At 42.2% G+C, this 24,498-nt stretch overlaps 1 protein-coding gene across 11 annotated transcripts in view; it reads left to right on the top strand.

Annotated features, from left to right (window-relative positions):
• The first annotated feature begins 169 nt into the window (after positions 1–169).
• The window catches only part of TNRC6C (trinucleotide repeat containing adaptor 6C), a 100,215-nt gene continuing 75,886 nt past the window's right edge, over positions 170–24,498 (top strand). For 4 of the 11 annotated variants that reach the window (XM_057381583.1, XM_057381591.1, XM_057381588.1 and 1 more), the window contains exons 1-2: positions 11,795–11,980; positions 20,785–20,884. In XM_057381583.1, the coding sequence (XP_057237566.1) occupies positions 11,927–11,980; positions 20,785–20,884 (154 nt within the window). In that variant the 5' untranslated portion in view covers positions 11,795–11,926. Of the gene's footprint in view, positions 1,651–4,317; positions 4,357–11,679; positions 11,758–11,793; positions 11,981–20,784; positions 20,885–21,580; positions 21,603–24,498 lie in introns of those variants that run through there. The other 7 variants (XM_057381590.1, XM_057381589.1, XM_057381585.1 and 4 more) reach the window with 6 other exon arrangements.

Raw genomic sequence — 24,498 nt, 5'->3', positions numbered from 1 at the left:
GACCTGGGCGCTGTTTGGCTGCGGCCGCCGCGCTCATTTGCATATCGGCGGGGGCTCCCCCCGCCCCGCCCGCGTCACGTGGTCGGAGGGCCGGGTTGGGGGGGGAGGAGGGAGCGCGGCACTTCCTGTTCGCGGCCAGCGCGGGAGGGGGCGCGCGCGGAGCCGCCCCGCGGTCTCGCGCTGCCTGGCGGGGCTCTGTCAGTCAGCGACAAAATGGCCGCGGCGGCGGCAGCGGCGGCAGCGGTTCCTCTGCTCCCCAGGGCGGCACCGGCGGCAGCGGCGGCGGCGCGGAGGAGCGGGGGACCAGCCCGGCAGCACTGAGCCCGGCACCGCCTGCCCTGCGAGCGGACGAGGCGAGAGCGAGCGGGAGAGACGGCGAGAGGCGCTGCGTCCCCCCCCTCCCCCTCAGCACCCCGGCGGACCGACCGACCCTGCCCGAGGCGCTGCTGCGGTTCCCCGGGGACACGCCGCCGCCTCGGCTGCCCCGCTCCCCGCCGACCCCCGGGTCCCAGCTCCTCCCGCCGCCCACCCGGGTCCCTGCCGGATCCCTGCGGAGGACACGGAGAGAGCCGCGGGATCCCCCCCCGCCCCCGCCTGCCCGCGGATCCCGCTGCGAGCCAGGCACACAGACCGTCGGGTTTCCCCGCTCCCTCCTCCCTCCGTGAAAGACTTTGCTGGATCCTCCTCCCCGGATCCCCTCCCCGCGCTCGCTCCTTCCTGCGGGAGCGGCTGCTGGATCCTCCTCCCGCCCCGGATCGCCCGCGGGGTCCCTGCGGAGCCGCGGACCCTCCTCCCCTCGCAGAGACACCGCTGGATCCTCCGCCCCCCCCGGACCTCCCGGCGGGATCCTCCTCCTGCCCGCAGCCCCATGTGAGACTCCGCATCCCCCCCGTGCCTCAGCGGTGGTGTTTTATTTTTTTTTTTCCCCTCCTCCTTTTATTTTGAAGGGGGGATCCATCTTAAAACTCTTTTCTGGATCCCAGTTTCTCTTTTTGATTTGCACTTTTTGAAAAACCCTCAGATGCTCCTCCATGTGGACTGAGAACCCATCAAGACACACACACGAGAACTCCTCCCGATCAACTCCAAATCCTGGCTTTTCGTGGGTTTTGCTGCAACACATAAAAGCAAACTTGTATTTAAGACACACTCGTGCAGAAATTTAGCTGGGGACTTGAACGTGTATTTTGTCTTGGTTTCTTGGTCTTGGTAATTTTTTTTGTTGGTTTTTTTCTTTTTTTTTTGCTTCACTGGAAATCAAAAGCCTGTTTTGGAATTGGACCTGCTTTTGCTGCACTTCTCTGGGCTGGATAACACTGAAGCTCTTTGCTTCTCTACTTGGATAGTGTTTTCCTGTTGATCTGTTGGGTTTTTTTTCATCTCCTGTGTGGCAGACTTTTTTTTTTCCTGAGGGGGGTAAACAAACTACAGCAACAACAACAACAAACTTAATTTTTTTTGGCCGTGTGAGATTTTTTTCGTATTCATATTCGTGAAATTACGGGTACACTTAAAAAAAATTTAAAAAGCATTAAAAATAAGAAAGGAACACGTCAGAAAGACCCCTACACGGTAGTCAAAATACTCGTTTCCTTACAGCAAGACTGAATCGAAAGCTGCCAAAGAGCCCCATAAAGAAAAGACTAAAAGGTAAGAAGGGGTAAGAGCCTCTCTTAATCCGGGCATGGTAGAAGTTAGCAGGGGAAGAGACCTGCAAAGCCGATGTATTCCTCCTTTTTCACAAGTCTAAACCATATTACTATTATTATTTTTAAACTGCTTACTAGTCAGCGAAGCAAGTAATACCCCAAAACGCTTCAAAGTCCGTTTATTTTTATACTATTTTTTTTTTTAAATGTGAACAACGTCCGGATTGTCTTTTTTTAAATGCTAATATTAATTCCGTAATTTTTCTCCGTCCGGAATCGCTGTTTCGGCCCGAACAGCGAGCAGAAAGTGCCATTTGTGAGCATGTTGTGCCACTCAGAAATGACATGAAGGCAGCTTCTGCTGCAAGGCATGACCGTGTACTCTTACTTTAGAATTTACACGTGTGAAAATTATCGCAGAGCGGGTTGGAAATGATCCCAGGGCTAGAAAATTGTGGGCATGGCCAGCAGTGCTGCTCTGTGGCGAGCACATGAGCTCCAGCTTTGTCCTTCGTGGCTGCTTTCTCTTAAAAGTTGAAATATCTAGATGTTGGTYATTTTTCCTCTTTTCCCCACACGTAATGAGATTGTGGGGATCCGCAGTAATTTTCTTCTGAGTATTCACAGAGAGATCTTCGTCTAAACCTAGAGTGTCCAGGGGGAGAGAATATTAAACAGTTTATTCCTTTAACTGCGACGCAGAAGGGGAGGAAAATGGGGAGGGCTCAGTTGTTAACCTGAGAAATCTTGAAACACTGGAAGTTTATTAATTGTTTGAGGCKTCTTTGTTTGTATCACAAGTTTGTGTCAAAGGTTAATCTTCTTAATATGTAATTAGTTGAAGGTTCAATTATGGGATTTATTGAACTCAATTGGGTTTTTCCTCCTCTTTTCCCATCAAAAATAATACTGCATATCTTTGTGGCTAGTTTAATTTCTGCTACAACTCGAGTGTATCTGCGAGAAGGGATTTATTCAATTATTCTAACAGCCAGTTTAAATTTAGAAATAATCTTTGGGACGTCATACCCGTGTCTGTTGCATATTTTTCCCTCTCGTTTGCATATGTATGTATCTGGCGAATTATGCTAATTTATATACAGAAATTTGCTGTGGACATTAGGCCGGTTAAGGTAATTAAAATTCCAATAAATCCCGCTGTTAGTGGGCTGGTCGCTGGTGCAGAGCTTTAAATCAGGTGGGTGTCGGTGGTGCTGTGGACCTGAGGACAATGCCAGAGCGGAGGAGCAGGAGAACATCTGCACTGTTGCTGGATGCACTGGGAGAGCGAGGCATGGCTTCCAAATCCTGCCCTAATTCCCTGCGGTGGGTGGGTTTTTTTTGGATTCCCCTACGACTGAGTATTTAAATGCAGTTTCCTCTCGGATATTACATTTTTTATAATAATCTCCAGAAAGCAGTGGGAAGGTACACACAGATTCTCACTGCTTCCCCTGGTGTTTTCCRAGGAAATAGGAGGTGACTCGCAGTGGGTGCAACCTGTGCTTAGCACATCACAGAGCTTCCCACAGCCGCGGTTCCTCGGGTTCAGGAATCCCTAGGATGTCTGGCTGGCTGCTCCTGTGTGTTATTTGYGAGCTCAAAATGGTGTGCTGAGGAACCAGCCCCCGGATGCGCTGGCGTCCTTGCTCTGGCTTCTGGAATTCTTTCCAGAACGTGAAAGCATCAGTGCCAGCCCTGAATACCCCAGTGAGAAAGCTGCTCCAGCCTGTGGAGGCTCGGTCTGATCTGGGTAGCACTGGTGGTGCTTTTTGGGTGATATTGCAGAAGCCTGGCTGGTGTGTAACCTAACCTGGCTCCTTCCGAACCCGGTACTCTGTGAAAAAAGCTGTAGTAAAWCAGATTATTTTGAACTTTTTTTTAAGGGAAAGGAGTGCTTCAGGGCACCAGCAGTAGTGTAATAATRCCTTGTGTGGCTTTGTCCTTAATCTTCAAAGGGGACTGGATCATTTGTGACTGGAAGTGATCTGCYTGGCTTCCTGAGATGGGGAAGGTTCACTTCAGTGCAGCCCCCGGAGAACAGGTGCTGCCATAGGCAAAACTGCTGGAGCCAAGACTCACTGCAGAGTGAGAGGGATGCCTATTAGTAGGGGCTGTTTTTAGGCAGTATTTGCTACTTTTTGTCTAAAGGTTTCGTTTGTAGCCGTGAAAGAAACAGGGCAGACAAACCTTTTTATTGAGGGTTGCTGTAGGATGTATTTAGGATATATTAATGCTCCTGTTCTATGTGTGGGTTCCCATATTGACAGATTTGAGTCTGAGTATCCATCAGACTAAGCTGTTGCGTTACACACGGGTGGTTTGTGTGTGCTGTACATCTGCTTTACAGCACATGGATTATTTTGGAGCTGTCAGTGGTGCAGGGCTTCAGTCCCAGTGCCTGGGAATGTCCTTGYGGGCAGCCTTGGGCTGTGCCATTTCCCTGCTGGCCGCAGCAGAGTGGAGTTTGCTCTGGGACACTGCCCTTGGGCTGAAAACCKTTTGGGGACTTGAAAGTTCACCCTCAGAGCTGGCATCTGGGTTCTTCCAGTATCTGTTTTGCGTCACCTGTGAGTGGATGGGGTTTGCCCATTGCAAAGCCCGCTGGACCTTGATGGGATCAATGAAAACCCCACCTCTCCAGCTTMATTTCTGGTTTCTTTTCCAGGATTTGTCTTTTCTAATAGGATAACAGACTGTGCTTTTGGTAAGTTGAGATCTTCCACTGATGTTTAAGGGAAGTAAGGTAATTATATACTCTTTTTGCTTGAWAGAGGTTTTTAAGACTTTGAAAATAATGGGATGAAATTTCCATAACATGAGGAAAACATAATTGAGTATAAGACTTTTAATCTGAAGATTCTTTGTTGAAGTWCTCAAAGCTCCTGTGTTCCATACCTTGCCAAGTATGGACTAACAATAAAACAAGATAAAGGTTTTGTCAAGAAGGGCCTTATAATCTCCTTGTGTATTGGAGCAAACTGTTGCTGAGTGAAATCTTACAGAAARCATAGCTTTAAATTAGTCTAGAAATAAAACCTCTTATTTTTCAGTTTTTCATTCACTTCATTCAGAAAGGCCAGGAATTTTACTGACAGAGTTACTGCCTKCTGTTAACTCAAAATGACCTACACTTCTCCAGCCCGTTCAGATGCTCCATGCGATGGAGACTCCTTTTCTCTTTCGTGTTACATTTATTAAAAGCCCAAATGGCAGCGTTTGCTTTCAGTTTTAGCTGTGAAGACTTAACCAAGAGCGGGGGATGTGGGAACGGGTAATATGTTAACTTAGCAGCTGGCCTCGCCGAGATAAACATGCGCTTTTCCAAATGCTGTCATCTGGCCCCTTTCCAAAACAAGCTGAAGGAGGAGGTCAGGGGTGGAGCCATCCCCTGCTTCAGTAAAAAGAGGCTTTCATTTGGAAAGAATTGCCAGATCATATTGACTACAAGARCTGCAGCTTTAAAATAAAATGACCAAACCTTTCCCGAGTAAACCAAATGGTCCCTCTTGATGACTTAAATTTAAGTGCCTTGTTACAGTGCTGCTTCTCTTTRAAGGTTCAGCATCATAAATGCAGAGTGCATATTGCTGCTTTTTACAAAAATCAGTGCTTTATGTAAGACTTTAAACATGAGAACTGATGAAAAATGTATCATCTTTGGTTACAGTAGAGACCTGCAACACAAAAGCGCTATTGTTTTAATTGTTTAAAATTCAGATTACAAGATAATGGTAATACCATTAGAAGGTTTACCCTTGGCCTAGAAGCTGCAGGTAGGAGTGTGTCGATCCCTCAGTATTAAAGATGAATGATAAGGAAACCTCTTAAATGCCTGTGACGCTGCAGTCTAGCCAATTTAGGATCAGCTGATGCCTTCTAGTGATAATGGCTTGAGGTTTTCAGCTGTATTATGAAGATATCAGCCAGGGCAAATAGTGTTTAGAAGAGAAGTATACTTTATTGAATGGGGAGATGATCTAGAAGTGACAGTAAATTGCATTACTAAATGATCTATGAGCTCTGCACCGTCTCTTCACTGGGAAATGCTGTTGGTAAAATGAAAGATGGTTATTCTTAATGTATGAAAGCAGAGGAATCAAAGTATTATTTGATCTYGCTTTAGGAATCTGTGCTATTTAGGAAAATTGTCAACTGAAAGCATGGCTAAGTTGTAGAATACCAGAAGTGGATGGGCTTATGCTTATTTTATCATTACTTAATATGGTTTAACTTCACTGAATTTGTGGATTCCCAAACACAGTTACAACTGTGCTTTGTGAAACTTAATTTGTGCACCTTCCTACCTTGTCACTACTACGTTTTAAAATTACCCACCCAAGATAAAAATGTCTGGATTTGGCCATAAACTGCCTGTTCTTGCACAGAGTAGTCACAGTGCTCTTTGAGGTCGTATCAAAGATGGTGGAAAATGCAGCAGTACTCTAAAATATGCATCTGATTCTTTTGTCTTTTTTTTTGAAGAGTAGCATGTCTCTCTCTCCCTCCCAATAAAAAGGCTTCTGTCACTGAAGGCAGCTGTAAAATCACTGGCTGTTCTTGCATCTCAATATTCAGGGTACCAGGCAAATCTGAGTGAGTTTTGGTCACAACCCTGGGTGTGAATTCAGCACTGTAATTTTTCAGCACTGAGGTCTTGAACGTAGTTGTAATTCAAGTTCATAAAATATTAGAAGCCCTGAYGGTCCTCAGGTCTGGTTTCTGGAGCTCTTCCCCGTGGGTTTGCAGCCAAGGATGGCTGAGAGCAAGAACAGTTATCTGTGCTGCAGCAGTGATGGTTTATGGCTGGGTGCCCAGATTGTCTGGCTTTGCACACAGCTTTATAGTTTGCCTTTGAGGGCTGTGGAGGAGGTGGAAGTCATTTGTAATAAACAGCTATCTGCAGCCTGCTTTTTCTGGGGTTTGAAATGTACAGCCATTTAAAAAATTGCAAACTAGATGTACATTTACTTAGATTTCAGTCAGGAACTTCTGTGTTTTAGGAGCTCARTTATGAGAAATGTTAACAATTGCTTATTTCTTTGTATTGAAAATATCTAATAGTTATCCCATGGATGTTTGGGCTGTTTTTTAAGCTCTGCATTGCTAGACAATGAGGTTTTTCAGTGGGTTTTTTTTTTTTTTATATGAGAGAAAAATTGACTTGTCAAATCAGTTGGCATCCTTTGTGGTAATTAGGCCCTAGAGAAAAATATGTTTCTATATCTCAAAATAGTTATCATGCAGCTACCAGCTATAGACTCATTTAGGAAAAGATAACACCCACCCCCCTTGCACTGCAAGGAAAACAACCAGCCTGGGCTATGTTTAGTGGCTGCCCATGGGTGTTTTCTGGAGGCAGATCCATTCTTTCCTCCCCTTCTCTCCCCCCAGTTTCTTGCCTGTGGGGTCCGTACATGTTTTCCCATGCTGGCTTTCCTTAGGGATGCTGGGTATTGCCTTTGTTGCCTTCTTGGCCAAGAGGAATCTCTTAGAATGGCATTACCTGATTTTTCTTCGATGTGCTATTTTCCTTCCTATTTCTTTCTTTCCTTGCCGTGTTCTGTATGCACAAAGTTTGCAGTTTTCTCTCTTATCCTGCATTTCCAAGGCTTCCCAATGGGAAGTGGGACAGCTTTTTGTTTTGGTGGAGGGAGAGGGAGCTCTTGCGTGGCTTGGATACATTCTGGGTGGTCAGTGCATCCACAAATCGATTGTTAGTCCAGGCTGACTTCTGCCAAGTCTATTTTAAGCTCAGCCAGATATCTGTGTTGTGTCAGTCTGATTTCAGTCCTGYTCTAGCCTCCGACTCTCAGGTCTTTTAGTTCTTCAGAATTCCRAAGTGTTTTCATGGCTGATGCTCACGTCATTCATTGGTGCTGACAATGGAGATCCTTGTTTTTAAACAGTGGCTGGTTACTGGTAAACAAAAGAGCATCAGCCCAGTGCTTTAACACAAACCATTCTAGAAAAAAGGAGCAGTTCAGGGAGAATGCCAAGAAAAAAAAATCAGCTGTACAGATGCATAATGTGTCGACTGCCATTTTCCTGTGTTCTTMCAAGGTCATTAAGAGACCATAGAATGTGGTCATGGGTGGTGTTTATAATGTTTTTGCTGGAACTCTATATGTGTTCGCAGTAGTCTTGGGGATGATACTGRATATGAAATATGAAGGTAAAAACTTTAGTAGTACTGCAGGTATAACCTAATAGTGTGTGTTYGTGTGTGTGTGTGTAAATMAAGCAAGTCTCTTTACACAARTGTATTACTAMAGGTAGTCTGGAGCAGGATTCCTCATTATCCCTCTGCTAACATCGTTCGGTTGATCTGTAGGTCTCAACTTTCCTCAATGGTTTTAATTGCACTTACCAAGTGCACAAACTTASTTAATGTAGAATTGCTTCCAGTGTTTGTGTTGCCTGAATTTTTGCTTTGAAATGGGTGCTGTGCTTGAAATTCTTTCTCTTACAAAAGATGCTCCATCTCTGCAAATCTAATCATCCTTATCTCCTTAATGTTGTCATGGCTGGAATGCTSTAAGTGCCCAGTACTGTACCTCATTCCTGTTTTGTGATGCAGAAGAAATGGCTGTTAGTTAAAAATAACCTGTTGGCATAAGTGTGCTGTTCACATCTTCCTGCCTATGAAACTATTTGGTTTCTCTTTGCTGATGTAAACTRTAATGAAGTATATGTTTATCTTAAGTCTTTCAAGAATTAATTAATATGGAAGATGCAATATCCTCTGATAAGGAAGGAGGAGAGCCTGGTGGCAGCAAACGAAATGCTATTTAATGTTTTCTAGTATGATCATAATRAAATATATCTGTCTGGTCCAGGTGTGGAGCTAAATTTGGGCTCTCACAGTAATAGAATTGCTCCTGTTAAGGAGCAGAGTCTCAGTATAAATAGCACTATTTTGGGTGAAAGATTTATTATCTGGGACTTAGTGGAGCTTGGTGAATGTGTAATTTTTACTATTTCTRTTCTTCTAATCAATCTCACTAAACTCAACTCCTCACTTTAGGAAAGAATAGTCCAAGTCTCATTACACCAACAGCACATTAGCCAGAGATGTGAGTCTTTATACTCTGCTACCACATTTGCATGCAATAATTGAATAAAGCAATAGTTGGCTTAGTAGATGGATGTTTACATAGTGATTTGCTTAAAAAAAGACCCTCAACTTTAATTTTTTCTTACATTTGTGAGAATGAAATATGCTTCACAAATTTCTAGGTGAAATACTGCAGTGATGACAAAATTCGTTGCTTTCAAAGCCAACAACCCAGACCGATAGATATAATCTGTTTTATCTGGGTGATAYTGCAACACTGATAGTCCAACTGCACTGAAGTTGTGCTTCCATCCTCCCCCCATCCCCAATCCCTGTCAGCATCCAGACAAGCAGGAGCTGCTCTTTYTGGAATTCTGTCTGCATCTACTGATCAGATACCATATTTGGAGACATATTGGATGTATTTCTGAGAATATTTGCTCCCCTGGGCATTTCATGCACTGAATAAAGGCATAAAATAGTTATTACTAAGATCATAATTGACCATAAATTGATTTCCAAAGTGGTATTTACTGCAACTAGTTTTCCTGTCTTGGAAGATCATTTATGGCTATTTCCTTTCCCATCTCTCCCCCACCCTGTCTCTCCTCCCCCATGGAGCTGCTATTCATTTGCTGAATTGAAAAATGGATGATTCTGATGCTGGGTCTGACGCTCTAATTTATGCTTTTACTATGGAAAGTAAAGTGGGGGAACAGAGAAGTTTATTTCCATTAAGTTCATCAAGTTTTAAGAATTACCCTTTCAGCACTGCAGAGCTATCTTTTAAACTCTGGTAGGTTTGTGGAGGGAACGGTGCTAGCTGGGATTATGCTGTTTCCTTAATTTTGGACAATATTTTGGATAAATATTTTCCTGAATCCAGTTTCCAGCCTAAGGATCGGTACAGAGTCATTGTTTCTTAATCTTACTCAAATTATGTTGCTATCTTCATTTTCAAAATAGCATTGCAGCTGAAGATATAGTGGAACAAAGCTTAATAGCTTCAAAATCTATTCAGATCTTCAAGAAGTGTTCTCCTTAAGTTAAAGGACATGGTCATGGTGAACAGTGTGGTTTCATTTTTGTAGTTAAATCCTRGGAGTGTATAAAGTGCATAAACCAAGTAGATTTTCTTCCTTTGTGTTTAAACTTTCACGTATTTGCAGTGCACAACTTTTAGTACAGTTTATTAGTCTATAGCATGTTTTGTCTTCCTTGACTCGGATCAAATTTGGTGTTAACCTCCTGCCGAGAATTCCAGGACCCCTGACATTTTATTGTGACTCTTGATTAGCTCACCAGGGTTCCTGCTAAGAATTCTTCTTTCATTCATTTGATAAATTGAATTCCCTATTCACAGTGCCTTTAAATAGAATGGTATTTGGAAAACTTGAAGACAACAGCTTGAATGTTCAATGAGCTCACTCAGCAAATTTAAAAATGCAGAAGAAGGAAATTGTGGGTTTGTGTATTCTGAAATCTTCTAAAGAATAAACATTTTACAAAAACTTAGATCTTCATCTTCATGTTTGCTTTAAATGTATTTCCCTTTTGGTTTCTAAGACAAGGAATTCTTTTGACATCTTTTTTCCCTTTTTCATCTTCCTTTGCCTTGTTGTGTCAGGAGCTGTGCATTCACCTTACACATCCACGTGGGAGAAGGTATGAGAAGGTGACACAGTACAGAGGAACTTCAGTTTCCTGAGGCAGAGTGTGTGGTATGGTGTGGTGTGATGTGGAGAGAGAGTACCTTGTCCTTTCTACCCTATAGCATGAGGAATAGTGTCCTCCTGATCTTGAGACTCCTGTTCCCTGTGAGGCCGCTGTCCTTTGACTCCCCCATCCAGGTTGCTCCAGGAGCTTTCTGGAGTTGGGGYTGCAGCAGTTTCCTGGATCTCCTACTGTTTGTGCCTTCTGAGGTGACACCTGGACCTCTCAGTGGTGTGGTGGCAGAGGCACATCCCATCTTCCTMGAGAATAGCTTCTGCAGCTTCTGCCACACATGGGGGAAATGATTTTAATATCACAGGAAAACTCAGGCTGGAGGGGACCTCAGGAGGTCATCTCGGAGGGGCAGATGAGTGTTTAAGTGGAGYGACACACGCGTGCCTGGTCACTGGTTCTCCTGTTCCTGGTGTGTTTTGCTGTTGTTCTCAGATGTGCCTGGTACAGTTTCCCTGCCTGTGGGTAGGAATGAAGGCAGTGTGTGTGTGCATTTTTCCATGTGGCAGGAAGTCTACCTAAGGAGAGGTGTTGCTTCCACGTTTTACTTTCCTGGGCCTGTTTAATCACACTCATGAATGTGGACACCTAATGGATATGTGTGACTGTGGCTGCTGTAAGCTGGGTGTCTTTTGCTGAAGATRTCAGCACCACCTTATTCCCACAATATGCATAAGGCAGCACCATAAACATGTCTTTCTTCAGGGTATATTCTGTTTCTTACTTATTCATGCCGTAGGTGGTGTTGTCCAGCCCCACCTGTGTGAGAGCACCAACCCGATCTTCAGCTCTGGCAATAAATAAGTTCACTGTGTTTTCACTTGCTRCTGCCAATGTGATTGGGCTCAGGATTGAGTACTGGCACCTAACTGAGATGGAAGGGGGAAAGGAGGATTAGACATGTTGGAAATCCCTACAGGCRAAACGATGCATCATTTCAGTTACACAAACTTGCGTTTCAGTTTTTGTTAAGAGGAGCATACAGGCCTAGCTGTGCTTGCTGGAGGGCTGTGAAGGTTTACTCTACAGTGCTCCCAGCTGTGGCTTGTCCCTCCTGACCCCTACTGTCCCTCCTGCCCCCCGTACTGCCGGACAGGTGACACACTGGCTGCTCCACCAGCCTCCAGCCCTGGGAGTGGTCAGCTCTGAGCCCAGCGGCGGTGCTGAATAGCAAAACATCCTGTGGAGCTGCTGCTCCTGTTTCAGCTTCCTGGCCTCCTACATTGCAGTGTGCCTGTGGAGCTGCTTCAGGAAGCAGTGGTCTCGTCGAGTGTTCTTGCAGTTCAGCTAAGTTGTTGGAGCCAGCAGCTTGTCCTCTGCTTCTGGGTTAGTTGAAGGGTGATGCTTCGTCAGTGAGGCTTTGCCTCTGCTGGCACAGGGCTCTCATCTTCTGAAGTATTTGCAGGAACCAAAATAGGCAGCAGTATCTGGAGAGACAAACATGCTGTGCTCTTGCTGAGCTGCTGGATTCCAAAGCTGTTTTCCTTTGTGCATTATGTCCCAGGAAGATTGGGGACGAGCTRTGGAGCAGATGCCAGATCAACTGCTGGTAACTATCATCAGGCCCTGGGAGGGAGGCARCGCTGGGAAAGTAAATCTGGTTATCTGCACTCTTCACAGTGTGTAGCTTAATTTTTCCATCAGTCTGTGTTTGCTGGGGGAGGAGAGTTGTTTTTCATAGMATGCTTCTTGCTGTTTGTAGCCTGCTTTGAGTGATGAATTTAATGCAAGCTTTTTTKGGGGGGTGTGGGGTTTTTGTCTCGGTTTTTGTCTTGGTTCTGAGGGTGCCCATGATGGGYACTTAGGGTCTGCTGGGGTGTTGTCAGCACACTGAGGGAGCAAATTCTGCTGTAGTGCATGCCTGACATGCATACAAGGGTGAGGTTTGAGGTACAGTGTTCTACCTAGATTTACCTATTAACTCCTTAAGTTGCCCCAAGCTGAAGCTTGTAYGTGTACTGACAGGCCTGCACTGTGGAGAGCAGCACCTTCACAGGAGAGGGGACAGAACTGTGCGGTGGCATCCCTGTGAGATTATCCACAGCAATCTCTTTGTTTGGATTGGAACTTCCATGATTGATCAAGTGATTGTCTTTGCTTGCTGTGCTTTGGTTGGCATCGGGTGTCTTGGAGTGCAGTTATCAGATTCCTTTTAAATCAAACATCACTGGACGATGAGTTCCAAGGGTGCAGTTAATGCTTTCCTGCTGCATGGGAGCAGACTGGAGTCAGGCTCCACCTGAAACAGGGATGGTGCCCATAGGAAATCTTCTGCAGTGACAGTTTTGTCTGCAAATCCACTCTGGTGTGCACTGCTTAGCAATGAAGGTATAACACACATCTGTAACACTCCTATTTGTACTCCAGTACTCTCATGAGTACTTATCCCTCTCAGCTAAGACCCCRGGAGAAACTGAGGTCTTAAACAAAACCAAAAGTAAGTTTGTAGATGAAAAACAAAATCTCCAAGCCCTGCACAYATTTAGTGGGACTTGGGGAGTGCTCAAATATGGGCTCTTCAAACTTCCGGCTTACCAGTCATAGTACAGTCATAGTTCATTTGCATCCTTAATTTATAAAACTTTTCTTCTCTGGAATTTGCCTCCTCTTCTAGTCATTGATAATAACGAGTAGAAGCTAAAACAAGGCCAGGTCAGTGTACTTTTGAAAGATAACTTGAGTGATAATAGCTGCCTATKCTGCTTTATTTTAATCTAATCTACTTGAGTGGTTGTTTACCTTACATGTGTATAAAGGAAGGTCACAATAAGTTAACTCTGGATGAACTGGAAACTTCAGTGGGAGCCCAGGTGTTGGACCACACACCAGCAGGGATTGTCCTTTTCGGTCCTCAGGGTCCTGCCAGAATTTTGTTGCTCTTCAGCCAATATTCCAAAATGGCATGTTAGAAACTACTGCTGGAAAGGCAGCCAAGGTGTGGAGCACAGGTGCTCTTTCTGATCATGAAATTTCTATTTTACAGGTTGTAGGATCAGGATTATTATTTAGCCTTTTGGACAGCCTAAAATCTGCCTGCAGTTTCAGCAGTTTTAATTGAATCTGTGGCTTTTCACACCATGTTCTCAACTAATGCTGCGATGTTCTTGGGTGGTTTTGAATGACAGCTACACTCTGCTCCTGCATAGACTCCAAATTTGGTGGAATTTCTAAGTGAYTGCAGGAATCAGGCTGCTGTCCCTGTTTGGATCAGTTTTCTGTTACACACTTCAAGATAAATTCACAAGAAACTGGAGGCATCCAAGTCCCAGACCACATCTGTTAGCAATGGATGGTACTTTGATGTTTCAGAGGAAGGCAAATAATGTATTAAGGAAGGTTAAGTGCCGGGCAGGGATATAATTAGACAGTGAGAAACCCCAAAACATGGGATTAAGTAATCATAAATTGAGGTCAAACAAAAACCCTTGTTGAACTTCGTTTATGACTCCCCACAGGAACAAATTTTGCATCTGGACTTWAAAATTACAGGGTGTAGTTTGAAGCTGTGTGATCACACCTATACATAGAACTCCTCCATAGACCTGTCCACAGTGGTGTGACTGAGGACTTTTCCCCTACTAATTCCCTGGACAGGAGTTTGTAGGATTTCACTTTGTGAGTGGGTAGAGGCCTCCAGTTTCCAGTCTAATTGTTTTTGTGTCTAGGAGTYGCTGTGGCCTTCTGTAAGTGTTGCTTCATAAAAAATAAAGCTTATTTTATTTTTGTGTCTTTCCTCTTTTCTTCTTCAAATGTATATTTATAAAGACTTKGTATACATTTTAATCTTGAGTTTTTAAAATGCTTCAGTGTGGAGGATTTTTCTTTATGCCTGATCCAAATATTCTTAGTTACAATTTAAATTCATGCTACTTATCACAGCTAAAAGGAGAAAGATTTTATTCCACGCTTCTCTACCTCCATCTTTAACACCTTTTTGAATAACGGGGTTTCCATCTCTTTAGGTTGAGTGAATCCAAGTCTGAAGTTGTTTCCAAGGGACTGTGCTGTTTTGATTTCCTTGGTGCTGTTTTCTGGGCTCTGTCCATCTGACCTGTATCTCTGTTGCTGTAGATAGTCCCAGACTGGACAGAGCACAGCAGCTGATGAATTTCTGACCATCTGTGATGTTGTTGCTTTTCCTTTAGAGTGAAATCCTCTGTAGCACCTACTTTTTTTCCTCCCCAAAACTGATGTTCAGCCACTTGCTCCCTATGCTGTATTTATATAGGATTTTACTTGCCAAACATGGTACCCTGAACTTTTTCTCACTGAATTATTCTCTTCCTGTTTTTTCAATTTTGAGTTCTCAGGGTGTTCTGAATGTTGTCCCTCCTTAAYTGTTTTGCAGCCCCATGACTTGACATATTCTCCAAACTTAGTAAGTGTACATATTTTCCAGCAGCAAAGTGGTTAATAAAAATTYTGCTGCTGGACATGTGGCATACTGCAACAAAAATCCATCAGTTCCCTGCCTTGTGCGTGGCGTTTTGTGGAGGGTTTATTGTAATTTTGTTATGTACTTAAAACTATTAAATAATAGTTCTTAAAACTATCAAATTATAAAGCAGTCATGTTCTTACTARCAGAAATTTCTACGTGGCTTGAAAAGCCAGTTATGTAGTTTTGTTGACTCCTTTTCATCCTTTTCAAAAAATATCTGGGACTATCCCGTAGGAAAAAAAAAATCAGACTTTCTCCTTCGCAAATCCTTGTTAGCTCTTGCTGATGTTTTTCTCTCTTGCCTTGTAAGTTTTTTTCACAGTCTTTGCCATCTGCTGCTCTTCCTGAGTRCCATCCATCCACCTGCTCATGCTTTAAGGTAGCCTGCAATGACTTAGACACAGTTGTTCCTGTGGTAAATGACAGCAGGCCCAACCAGTGGAGAAATATCCCATTTCTCTCAGGAATTTTTGAGCTGTTCTTGCTTTTGCTGGTCTGATTTCCTCTTTGGAGTGGTAGCAAAATGTTTAGCTCCATCTCATTTTCTTCCCTGCCAGTTCTTACGAGTTTTTCTGAGAAGCCAGATCATTCCTGCCTTCCAAATTTTGGGGAAAGGGACTTTTAAACACATCTTGAGCTTCTTGCTTGGAGTTGTGTTCAGCAGCCCTTTYGGGAAATAAGCTAAAGTGGACCATTGCAATGGTGGAAGTGGAGATCCTGGGGCAGGAGCAGCCTGGCTGTTGGAGCTTTGCTGCCCCTGCCACCAGCTTGGACAGAGCCTCCCTGCACCAGGCAGAGCCCCACAAAATCCCTGGGAGAAATCCCTGGGAGAAGTGTCGTCATCTGCGGGCTCCGCACCAGCGCGGGCGGTTGTTGGCCATCTGTTCCCTGCTGACCTCTTTAGGGAGGGCTGAAGCAGAAAGAAAAGTACTGTCACTTTAGCCCTCTCAGGGTCATCTGTCACTGCTCCCYCTTTCCCACCGAGAATCAAAACTAATATTTCCTCTTGCATATTAATGAAGCACTTAAAGGTTGATTTGTTGTTGCTTTTTACCAGCACAGTGCTCRTATTTTTCTGGCCTTTCTCAATTTGTCCCTGTGTGTTTGTGCTGGGTTTTTTTTTTCATATTTCCTTCTTATTTATTTGACCTAGTTTTGCATGCTGCTTTCTTTTTTGAGGTGATTGGAGAGCTTGTAATTAGGGACCAGCTTGACTCTTGTTGATTAATGACTGAGCCTGGATATCAAGGGAACAAAGCTGGCACTTTAACAGTCACACCAGCTCCTTGCCTTCACCCATATTTACTCTGGAAAGGTCACAGAGCACGGCTGTGTAAAGATGAAGCAGGAAACAAAATTAGCAATAGGCAAATACGGGGTTTTTTTGGTTTTTTAGAATTTTAGTTTATCTGTTCCAGCACTTGTAAAAACAAGGATTGCTGGTGCTCTGACCTCTTGCTTTATGTAAGATTCCTCCTATRCATGTGGGTATCTGCATTGTTGTTTAGATTATTGGTGGTTTCCAAGAAACAACACCTGCCTCTTCCTATGGGACAGTATTTCAGTTGTCCTGAAGGAATCAAAAGCTGCATTTCCAGACTTGGCTGCTCTTTTTTTAATGTTAATTTTTTATCCCATCTTATCACCACCCTTCAATCTTTATTCTGCCTTCATGATTTCATCCACCTCTTTCTTAGAATCAGATCTTGAAGAGCTTTCTAAGTAGTCATTTTCTTTCTTTCTGTCTGAAACTGTATGATACCAGATTTGGAGAATTTGACTTTGAGAGCTCATGTCTCTGCTATCCAGACCCTCTGTTATCAACAACTGTAAGAGTGCATGGATCTATTAATTCCTTCCAAAAAGTCTCCAAAGCCTGCGTTTGGATGATTTGTTTGCTAGTTCCTTACAATTCAAGTTTAAAGATTTTTGTTTTTTAAATCTTTCTCCCTCCCATCATCACTTCTAGGAAAAATACTTGTGCAGGGATGCATGATGGCTGTTGTATGGTGAGGGAAGTCAAAACCAGAGCAATACCTGATCAGTTTTGTGCAAATTGTAGGATTTTTGTCAGTAAGAACAGCTTTTACTTCAACTGTCAAAGGATGTTATTCCAGCATTAAGTACAATTTAAGGTACAAGAGGTATCCTGGAATTAGAGTATGATGGCTAAACCAGAATAAGGCATCTGTAGACACAAATCAGCAGTGCTGTGCTGAAAAGGCAGTTTTCCAATGTTATTAAATAAACATTCAGCATCTTACATATACAACAAAATTAGTGAGGTTGTTGGGGTCTGGAGCAATGTGACATTGAATGACAAGAGAGACACATCTCTGTTTAGCCCTTAACTATTGTAGGAACTTYTGAACTCTAAAACACTGTATGGGCAATAATACAAATAGATTCTAACTGAAGTTTGGTTAAGAACAATATTCCCAAAATGCTTATTGCCAAATGCTGTCGGAATGTCTCATCAGTGCTGATCCAAAATGCCAGCTGTGCCTTCAGCTGTGGAAGCAATCCAATGTCTGACACCATCTAGAAAACTCAAGTTCTTACTTAGCTTAAAAAAATAATTCAGCCTAGATTTGTTAATTTTGTAAAGGGATTAATAAACCTTTCTGCAGCAGGCGTTGAGAGGCCAGAGCCACAGGGCTTGAGTTGTTCTGGCCATGCCCTGCAGCTCCTCTTGCTTTCCTGTTCCCAGAGAGCTCTCAAGCACATGTACTTTAAAGATAACCTTGGGTTAGGCTCGGATTTCATAAGTGATTTGCAATCTGTAAAAACACCACTTCATTCTGTAGTAAAACTCCTTGCTCATAAAAATCCCTCCCRGTTCAGATCCGTTTGTAAGAACAAGGCAAACTCCTACAGGGATATTCTGAGCCACTCCTGCTTTAGAACATGAGCTTTGTATTCATAAATGTTTTAGCGTATTTCCTGCAATAAAGATTAAATTGTCGCTCAGGAAGTAAAGCTGCAACACATGCCTCTGACAACGTAATCAAACTTTATATAGCCATGTTTTTATTGTTTTCCTTTTGTTTTGCTCTTAGATGACTAATTTCTGCCTAAAAGTGACAGCAAGAGTTGCCATTTGAGAGGCCGCTTGGAGCTTTATTTCTATTTTAAGTATATTTAAAGCATATGTRTTCAGAAGTGTCATTATGTAAATCAGTTTTGAAAATTGAACTCCATTAAAAATTACAGKATCATTTTCTGAGCTAATCTGAGGCTGTTTTAATCTCAGCAATTAAAAAATAACCCCACAACCAAACCCCAGGTTTTTGTGAGGAGTGGCACTTCTACCTCTGATGTTGTAATTGCTGTGATAATATGGTAATAAAATACTTTATACTCTTAATGGAGCAAAATGTTTGCTCTTCTTTGATTTGGAAAATCCACTGACATGGTGCATTGCCTGGAAGCAAAAGTTTATAGTGGAGTCCAGTGTAAGGAATGAGACTTTGGCAATGGTGAAAATTGATTCCAGGGTTGGACACTTTTAAGACTTGACTAGACCAAGAAAGGTTGGACCAGATTATGCTTAAGATCCCATTCAGCCTGGTATTCTAGGGAAAGAACTTGATATAAAAAAAAGAGGCCTAACAAGAAAGTTGGGTAATATGTACTTTCATAGCTTAAGGAAGACTCTGTCCATTAAGCAGAGCAGTGGTGGTGGTTTGTTTTTGTGTGTGGTTTTTTGTTTTTGTTTTTAAATACTGCCCTGAGTATTGAAGGGGATTTAAATGTAACTGTGGTGTTCTGGAATTGCTGTAATGTCATGGGGTTTCTTAAGTACTAGCAAGAGGAAACCAAGAAGTTTCTCATTTTACATGGACTTGTTTCATTCACCTGCTTTCAAAAACCAAAAAAGGGCTGAACTTCCTCTGGCAATAGTCTGACAGCTTGGGAGAGTTCACTGGAACAGGGCCTTTGTAGAGTCTGCTGTGACTTGGGTAGGGAGCACTGAAAATGAAGGGACTGGATGTTGTTTCTTTGTAGTTACTGAGATCCTGGGGACTTCTGTTCTCCTCCAAGCTAACAGGAATAAAGGCAAATCTATTACAGTTTCAACTCAGTTTCTTTTGGCAACCTAAGTCATCRCTTTTTTCCAAAGTCCTAGAAGAAGCCATTTAAAAGTACGGTTTCAAGTACCTTTGTCTTAAGTGCAATTTAAYACTCAGTGCAAACACCCACCTACAATTCCTAAGGGCAGATGTTTCCCAAACCTCAGATTACAGTACAAGGTTTAAAAGGTGACTCTTTGGAGCTGGCATTGGCGGAGCAATTGTGCAGGTGATGATGCTTTGGTCTTGACAGAAGGTGGTTCAGTGTGTAAAATACAGGCACCGAATGCCATTTCAGCTCTCTGGACCTCCAGTGGTGCCACAAGAGCTCCCAGATGTGCCCAACATCTGGCTGTAATTCCAAACCCTGGGTTTTGCCATATCTCTCACTTCTGTAAATAGAGTGCTGTAAAGTGTCTTAAAAAGGCACAGACACCTAAGTTTAGAGCTGTGAATTGCTTACTGTAGTGTTTATAGTTTTGGGGTGACACAAGGGAAGGGAATCTGCTTTTAATTTAGTCTGGAGCTCCATACAGGATCTGTGTAAACATTAAAGCATCTGCAGTGTCCAGGATCAGTATTTTCAGGCAAATAAAAAAGCCAAAACCCAGAAGACCCTTCAGCAACCAAAATACCAAAATAAACAAACAAATAAAAAGGCTACAACGTTCCCTTTTAGAACAAAGAGAAACTATGTAGGAATATGCAAACTTGCTAAAAGGCAAAATGTTTCATGGGGAATGTTTGAAGGTACAATGTGCAAAATCTGATGAGTGGTTGTTTCTCTTTTAGGTAAAGAGCTGTCTCACACATTGTGACAAAAAAAACCAGAGTTTTGTAACTAAAAACCCCTTTTTAAACAACAACAGCAAAAAATCCAAACAAAGAAAAGAGAGGGGGGCTGCAGGCTTTGGCAAGTTAAATRTAAAGCAGTAGTAAATTAGGCTAAAAGTGATCTTGAGGAGTAATTGGAAGACATTGAATTTAATAATAGTGATAGTAATGGCTTCAGCCCATCAGAAACAGCCTTCTCAGAAGATCTGTGAGGCTGATAAATGACCAGGACCTGAAGAGCTGTCAAGGAAGATAAAGTAGTTATAGAGAAATAAATGAATTATTTGCATTGGTATTTATTGAAAAGGATGTTGGGGAGGGTCATTGCTGTAACCGTTTATTATGGTGATGGACATAGAAAGCAGAGATAGGAAGGTTTCAAATAGATTTTCTTCTTGATTTGGAATGATTCAGGTTAATTTTTAATCAAGATGATGCTGGAACAGTCTTGTTTTGCATTAATGCAAATTCTTCAGCTAGAATTTATAGGATGAACACAAAATATGATTATTGGAATTCATCTGGGCCTTAGTTTACAACTCTTGAGAACAAAATTGATGCGTATGGRAAATTAATGCAGCATGTGTTTGATCAAAAAGAGAAAAATAGTTGCAAAATAATGTACTTGCTCATGATCTTCAAGGTATATTGTGAATCACAGCTGCWGAGAGCCAGCAGAACTTGCATTAATTACTTGGCTTTGTTCCTTTTCTTTTTCAGTTTTAAACTTTCTTTCCCTAGAATATGCAAATATTAATAGTACTTATGAGAGATTGTGGAAAGAGGTTCCAAATAAGATCCATCCTTTCTGAATTCTCACTGCCTGCTATTTGTTGTGAGTTTCAATTTTGGAACACCTTTTTTTTTAGTGGTTTTATTGCAGCACTAGAAGCAGCCTTTTTTAGACATGAGATGTAGAAAGTTAGCAATGCAAATATGGATTATTCACCTTCCCAGAGAAACTGCATCTTACTGAAAAGCTCTTCCCAACCTTTGTTCTTATCAGGGAGAAAGAACAAGAAACACAAGAAGAGGAACATTTGATGGAAGAAAAGAAAAAGAAAAAGCAGGAAGAAAAGAAAAAGAAGGAAGGTGCTCAGAAAAAGGTTTGTTCATGTTCCTGTTGTAAATGTTCACTTTTCAAATGTTCAAATTTTCACTTTTCAAGGAGTGGCTCCCAGGGCCATTCCTCARCCAGAGTTACCTGGATCAGTCCCAGTGGGTGCTGAAGGGATTTTGGGATCCCAGGCCAGGGTTCATTYTCATTGCTGTGCATTCTCCTGCCTCATTTTCTGGATTTGCACAGTTTTAGTTTTAAATAAGAATTGATCACTGTGTTTTCTGGTGTAAAAATTAGSCATCATTAAAAAATGGGTGGATTCCAGACAGATAAAAAAGAGAGGGGTCTTCTGTGGAAGCTGATGGTGTGGATGGATTCAAAGGGATGTTGGATAAAGTCACAGAAGTTAATTCTGCTGAGTGTTAAAGAGGTCACAGACACTGTTTGGTGGAGGTGCAGAAGGTTTCTGACACCCAGGAGAGGGAAGGCTGGCTGTGTAGATGGAGCTGCTGCCCTACCTGCCCCTTTAACATGTGCTTCTGGCTTCAGTCAGACAGAGGTTGCCATTTTCACATTCCTATCACATGGAGTTAAACTGACATTCTCTAATCCTTGAATGAAATTAATGCCTGATTTATGTAAACAGTTTCTGCAAAAAGTTAGGCCTGCAGCCCTATAATTATTAGGTATAATTTTCAGTATTGACAAACAGTTGATTTGGTTTGTTCTTTTCTTCTTTCAGGCTGCTGAACAAAAAACCAAAGGTAAATTCATGTTTATTCTTTGTGAACCCTTTGATATTTTTATAAGCTTGTTTAAAAAATATGCTTGTAATTTTTATTCTTTGTGTGTGTTTAACGAGGGGAATATATCACACTAGGATTGTTGTGTTTCTGAAGTTTTGTTGGGATTCTCAKCATACGCCTTGGTTTATCTTGCTGGGTATTCTATGGCAGCCTTTTGACAAGAATATATGGATTAATTTTCTGTGAACCATAACACAGCATATGTCATCTCTTTTGTCAAGACAGATGTAGTTTTCCATTTAGTTGTTAGTAGTTATTTATCTGTTTCAAAGACAAGTAATTGCCCCTCTCCCCTTGAACAATTCAACTCAATTTAACGTGTAAACTCAGTTCATTGAGCTTAGGACAAACTATTCTCCCCGCTGCCACCACTGCCTGTTTTTCTTTCTTTTGTGTGGGTTTTCTGTTTGGGAAGTGACTGGAGCTGGTTTGCAGCACGGGCAGGAAGCAGCAGAGGTAAGGAGTKCCTTCCCCTTTGGGGGCAGTGGGCTCCCGGGTTCACTAGGAGAAAAATTAWTGAAGCTGTGGCTTTCAGAAAGGTGAGGAAGAGAGGCAAGGTAAWGTCTCTCTTCTACAACTGAGGCTTACAAATCTTTTTGTCTAGTCTGGCCTTTGATTTGAACAGTTCTGAACCAATTCAAATGCATTGTAATTTATTGGTGGGTAATTAGGTGACAGACAGRCAAGTGGAGCTTCCCAGATTCCCAAAGACTGAGAGAAAAGCCAAGCCTAACATGAGAGGTTGATGAAACAATTCATGATTCAAACATTTGTTACGATTTATACAACAGAAATTCAGTATTGCTTCAGTAATATGAGCTCAGAAAAATAAAGTCCTAACTGCATGATGGAAGATACTGTAACAGTAATTTATTGACACTTTGTCCTTTTCTTTCCAAGTTTATCCAATGTAGAAGGTGAGAGGTAAAAAAGTTTTAGTTAGGATTCTGTTGCATCTACCCTATGAGATTTCATGTAGTCTATATGAGTGGATTTTACTTTCAGGATAAGGGAGCAGAAGAATGTGAGTGCCACCAAAGCTTAGGTACATTAAAATCTTGGGAATTAAGATACATGAGATCAATTTCTATGTAAATGGAATATTTCTGTTTACRCAGTATTGCATGTTTTGTACTCTGTATCAGCTCATTTCTGTGTGAAAAGGTTTCACTGTTCTATAATGGATTATAATGACTTTTTAATATCACAGTTCAGCAGCAGATGTTTTTGCTGTCAGAGTAACTGAATTCATTTTCACGTGTTAATGCAGTGGGCTCTTCATTTCTGTTAGTAGTGAGACACAGAGCCTTCTGCTTTCCCTCTGTGGGATGTTACTATTTYTGTCTTTGTTGTGACAGCTTTGCTTCTAATTGCTTGAAACTGCCACGTTTAAGTTTCTAGTTAATAACTTCAGTTTTTCAGGTATGCTTGTGAGTTTGTTTCTTTCAAATTTAGGGACTGCATTTCTCCATCTGTTGGATTTTTTTTGGTTCACTATCCATGTATTTAAGCATCTTTTAAGCTACTGCCATAAAATATGAACAGGAAAGAAGACAACAGTGAATAAACTAATGTGAGAGATTAAGCAGCTCTGGCATTTATTATTTCGTCTGTCAGAAGCAGAGATGCACCTTTTTGTAGTTTAGCGTTGCTGGAAGGGATGACCTGTCCTACAGAGAGCCCAAACCTCCTGTTCATGCTCAGGCCAAGGGCCAGGGGTTATTTACAGTCCTGTAAATGACCCTTCTTTGAATTTCCTTTGTCTGGCAACTGCTTTTCAGTTTACTCTGTGRAAGTGTTTTATTTCTACTTTATAGTGCAATTTCTTACATTTATCTTTAGGAGGGGGATACATGAGGTTATGACAGGTAGCAGGAATTTCTTAAAATATAGAAAATATTAATGCAAAATTAATGAGAGGAAAAATTTGATTGAACTTTTCCCCTAGAATATTCAAAGTTGACCATAAATTTTATTGCAGTGCTGCACTAAGTGCTTTATTTGGATACATTTTCATTTGGTGAGGGACAAATGCTACTAGAAATAAAAGGCAACACAGGGATTATCATTGAATTTAGTTAATTTATTTCCTATCTGGGACACAGGAATTAAATGAGTTGTGAAGACAGGATGACACAGTAAAACTGAGTGAATGGACTGCAGCGGGTAATGCATGCCAATGGGGGGGATGTATTAAATCAGAGATTAAAACTGACTGGAACTGGGCATTTTGCAAAATGTAGATTTTGGTGGGTGAGATATTTATAAATATGACTTAACGGAGCTGTTTGTGGTAACTTTAAAAGATTGCTTAATTTTATGTGTGGGTCACTGAGTTCTGCAACTGGGTTGCCATGGCAGTGAGAGGTGCTTGCACCAGTTGGGTTCTAGTGGAGAAAAATACATTCTACAAGTGCAGATGGGATCTGGAAGGGTTTTTCAGTTTGTTTTTCAGCTGGCTGGGGCAGTGTGTTTGTACAGCTCCTTGTTTGCTCTCAGCAGTGTTTGTGGAGGAGAAGTCTCTTTGCTGAAGTGGGTGGGGAAGGCCATGTGGTGGGGCTTGAGAGGGAGGCAGGGTTTGCCCTTTGTGTTGGCTTGTTCTGTGCTAGAAACCTCTGATTGAGGTGCTTTCTAATTCTTTTTAATTAACAGTAAGTTTTTCATGGATTTGTCTAATACAAAGATGTGGAGTTRCTGTCCTGGCTAATCATGAACTTGTGTGTTTTGTACGTGTAGCTCTGAGCTGATCTGAGCTGATCTGGGCTGTTGCAGGTTCAGTCGCTGCTGAGGCCTCAGGAAAGAGAAGCGAAGTAAGAGGAAGGAGGTTTCCTGTGGGGGTGTATTTGTGGTGTGT

The sequence above is a fragment of the Malurus melanocephalus genome, unplaced genomic scaffold (genome assembly GCF_030028575.1).
Source record: "Malurus melanocephalus ecotype Western Australia unplaced genomic scaffold, MMel_1.1 scaffold_516, whole genome shotgun sequence".
Lineage (NCBI taxonomy): Eukaryota > Metazoa > Chordata > Aves > Passeriformes > Maluridae > Malurus > Malurus melanocephalus.
Note: the sequence above shows the minus strand (reverse complement) of the source record. Positions and strands in the feature narration are given on the sequence as shown.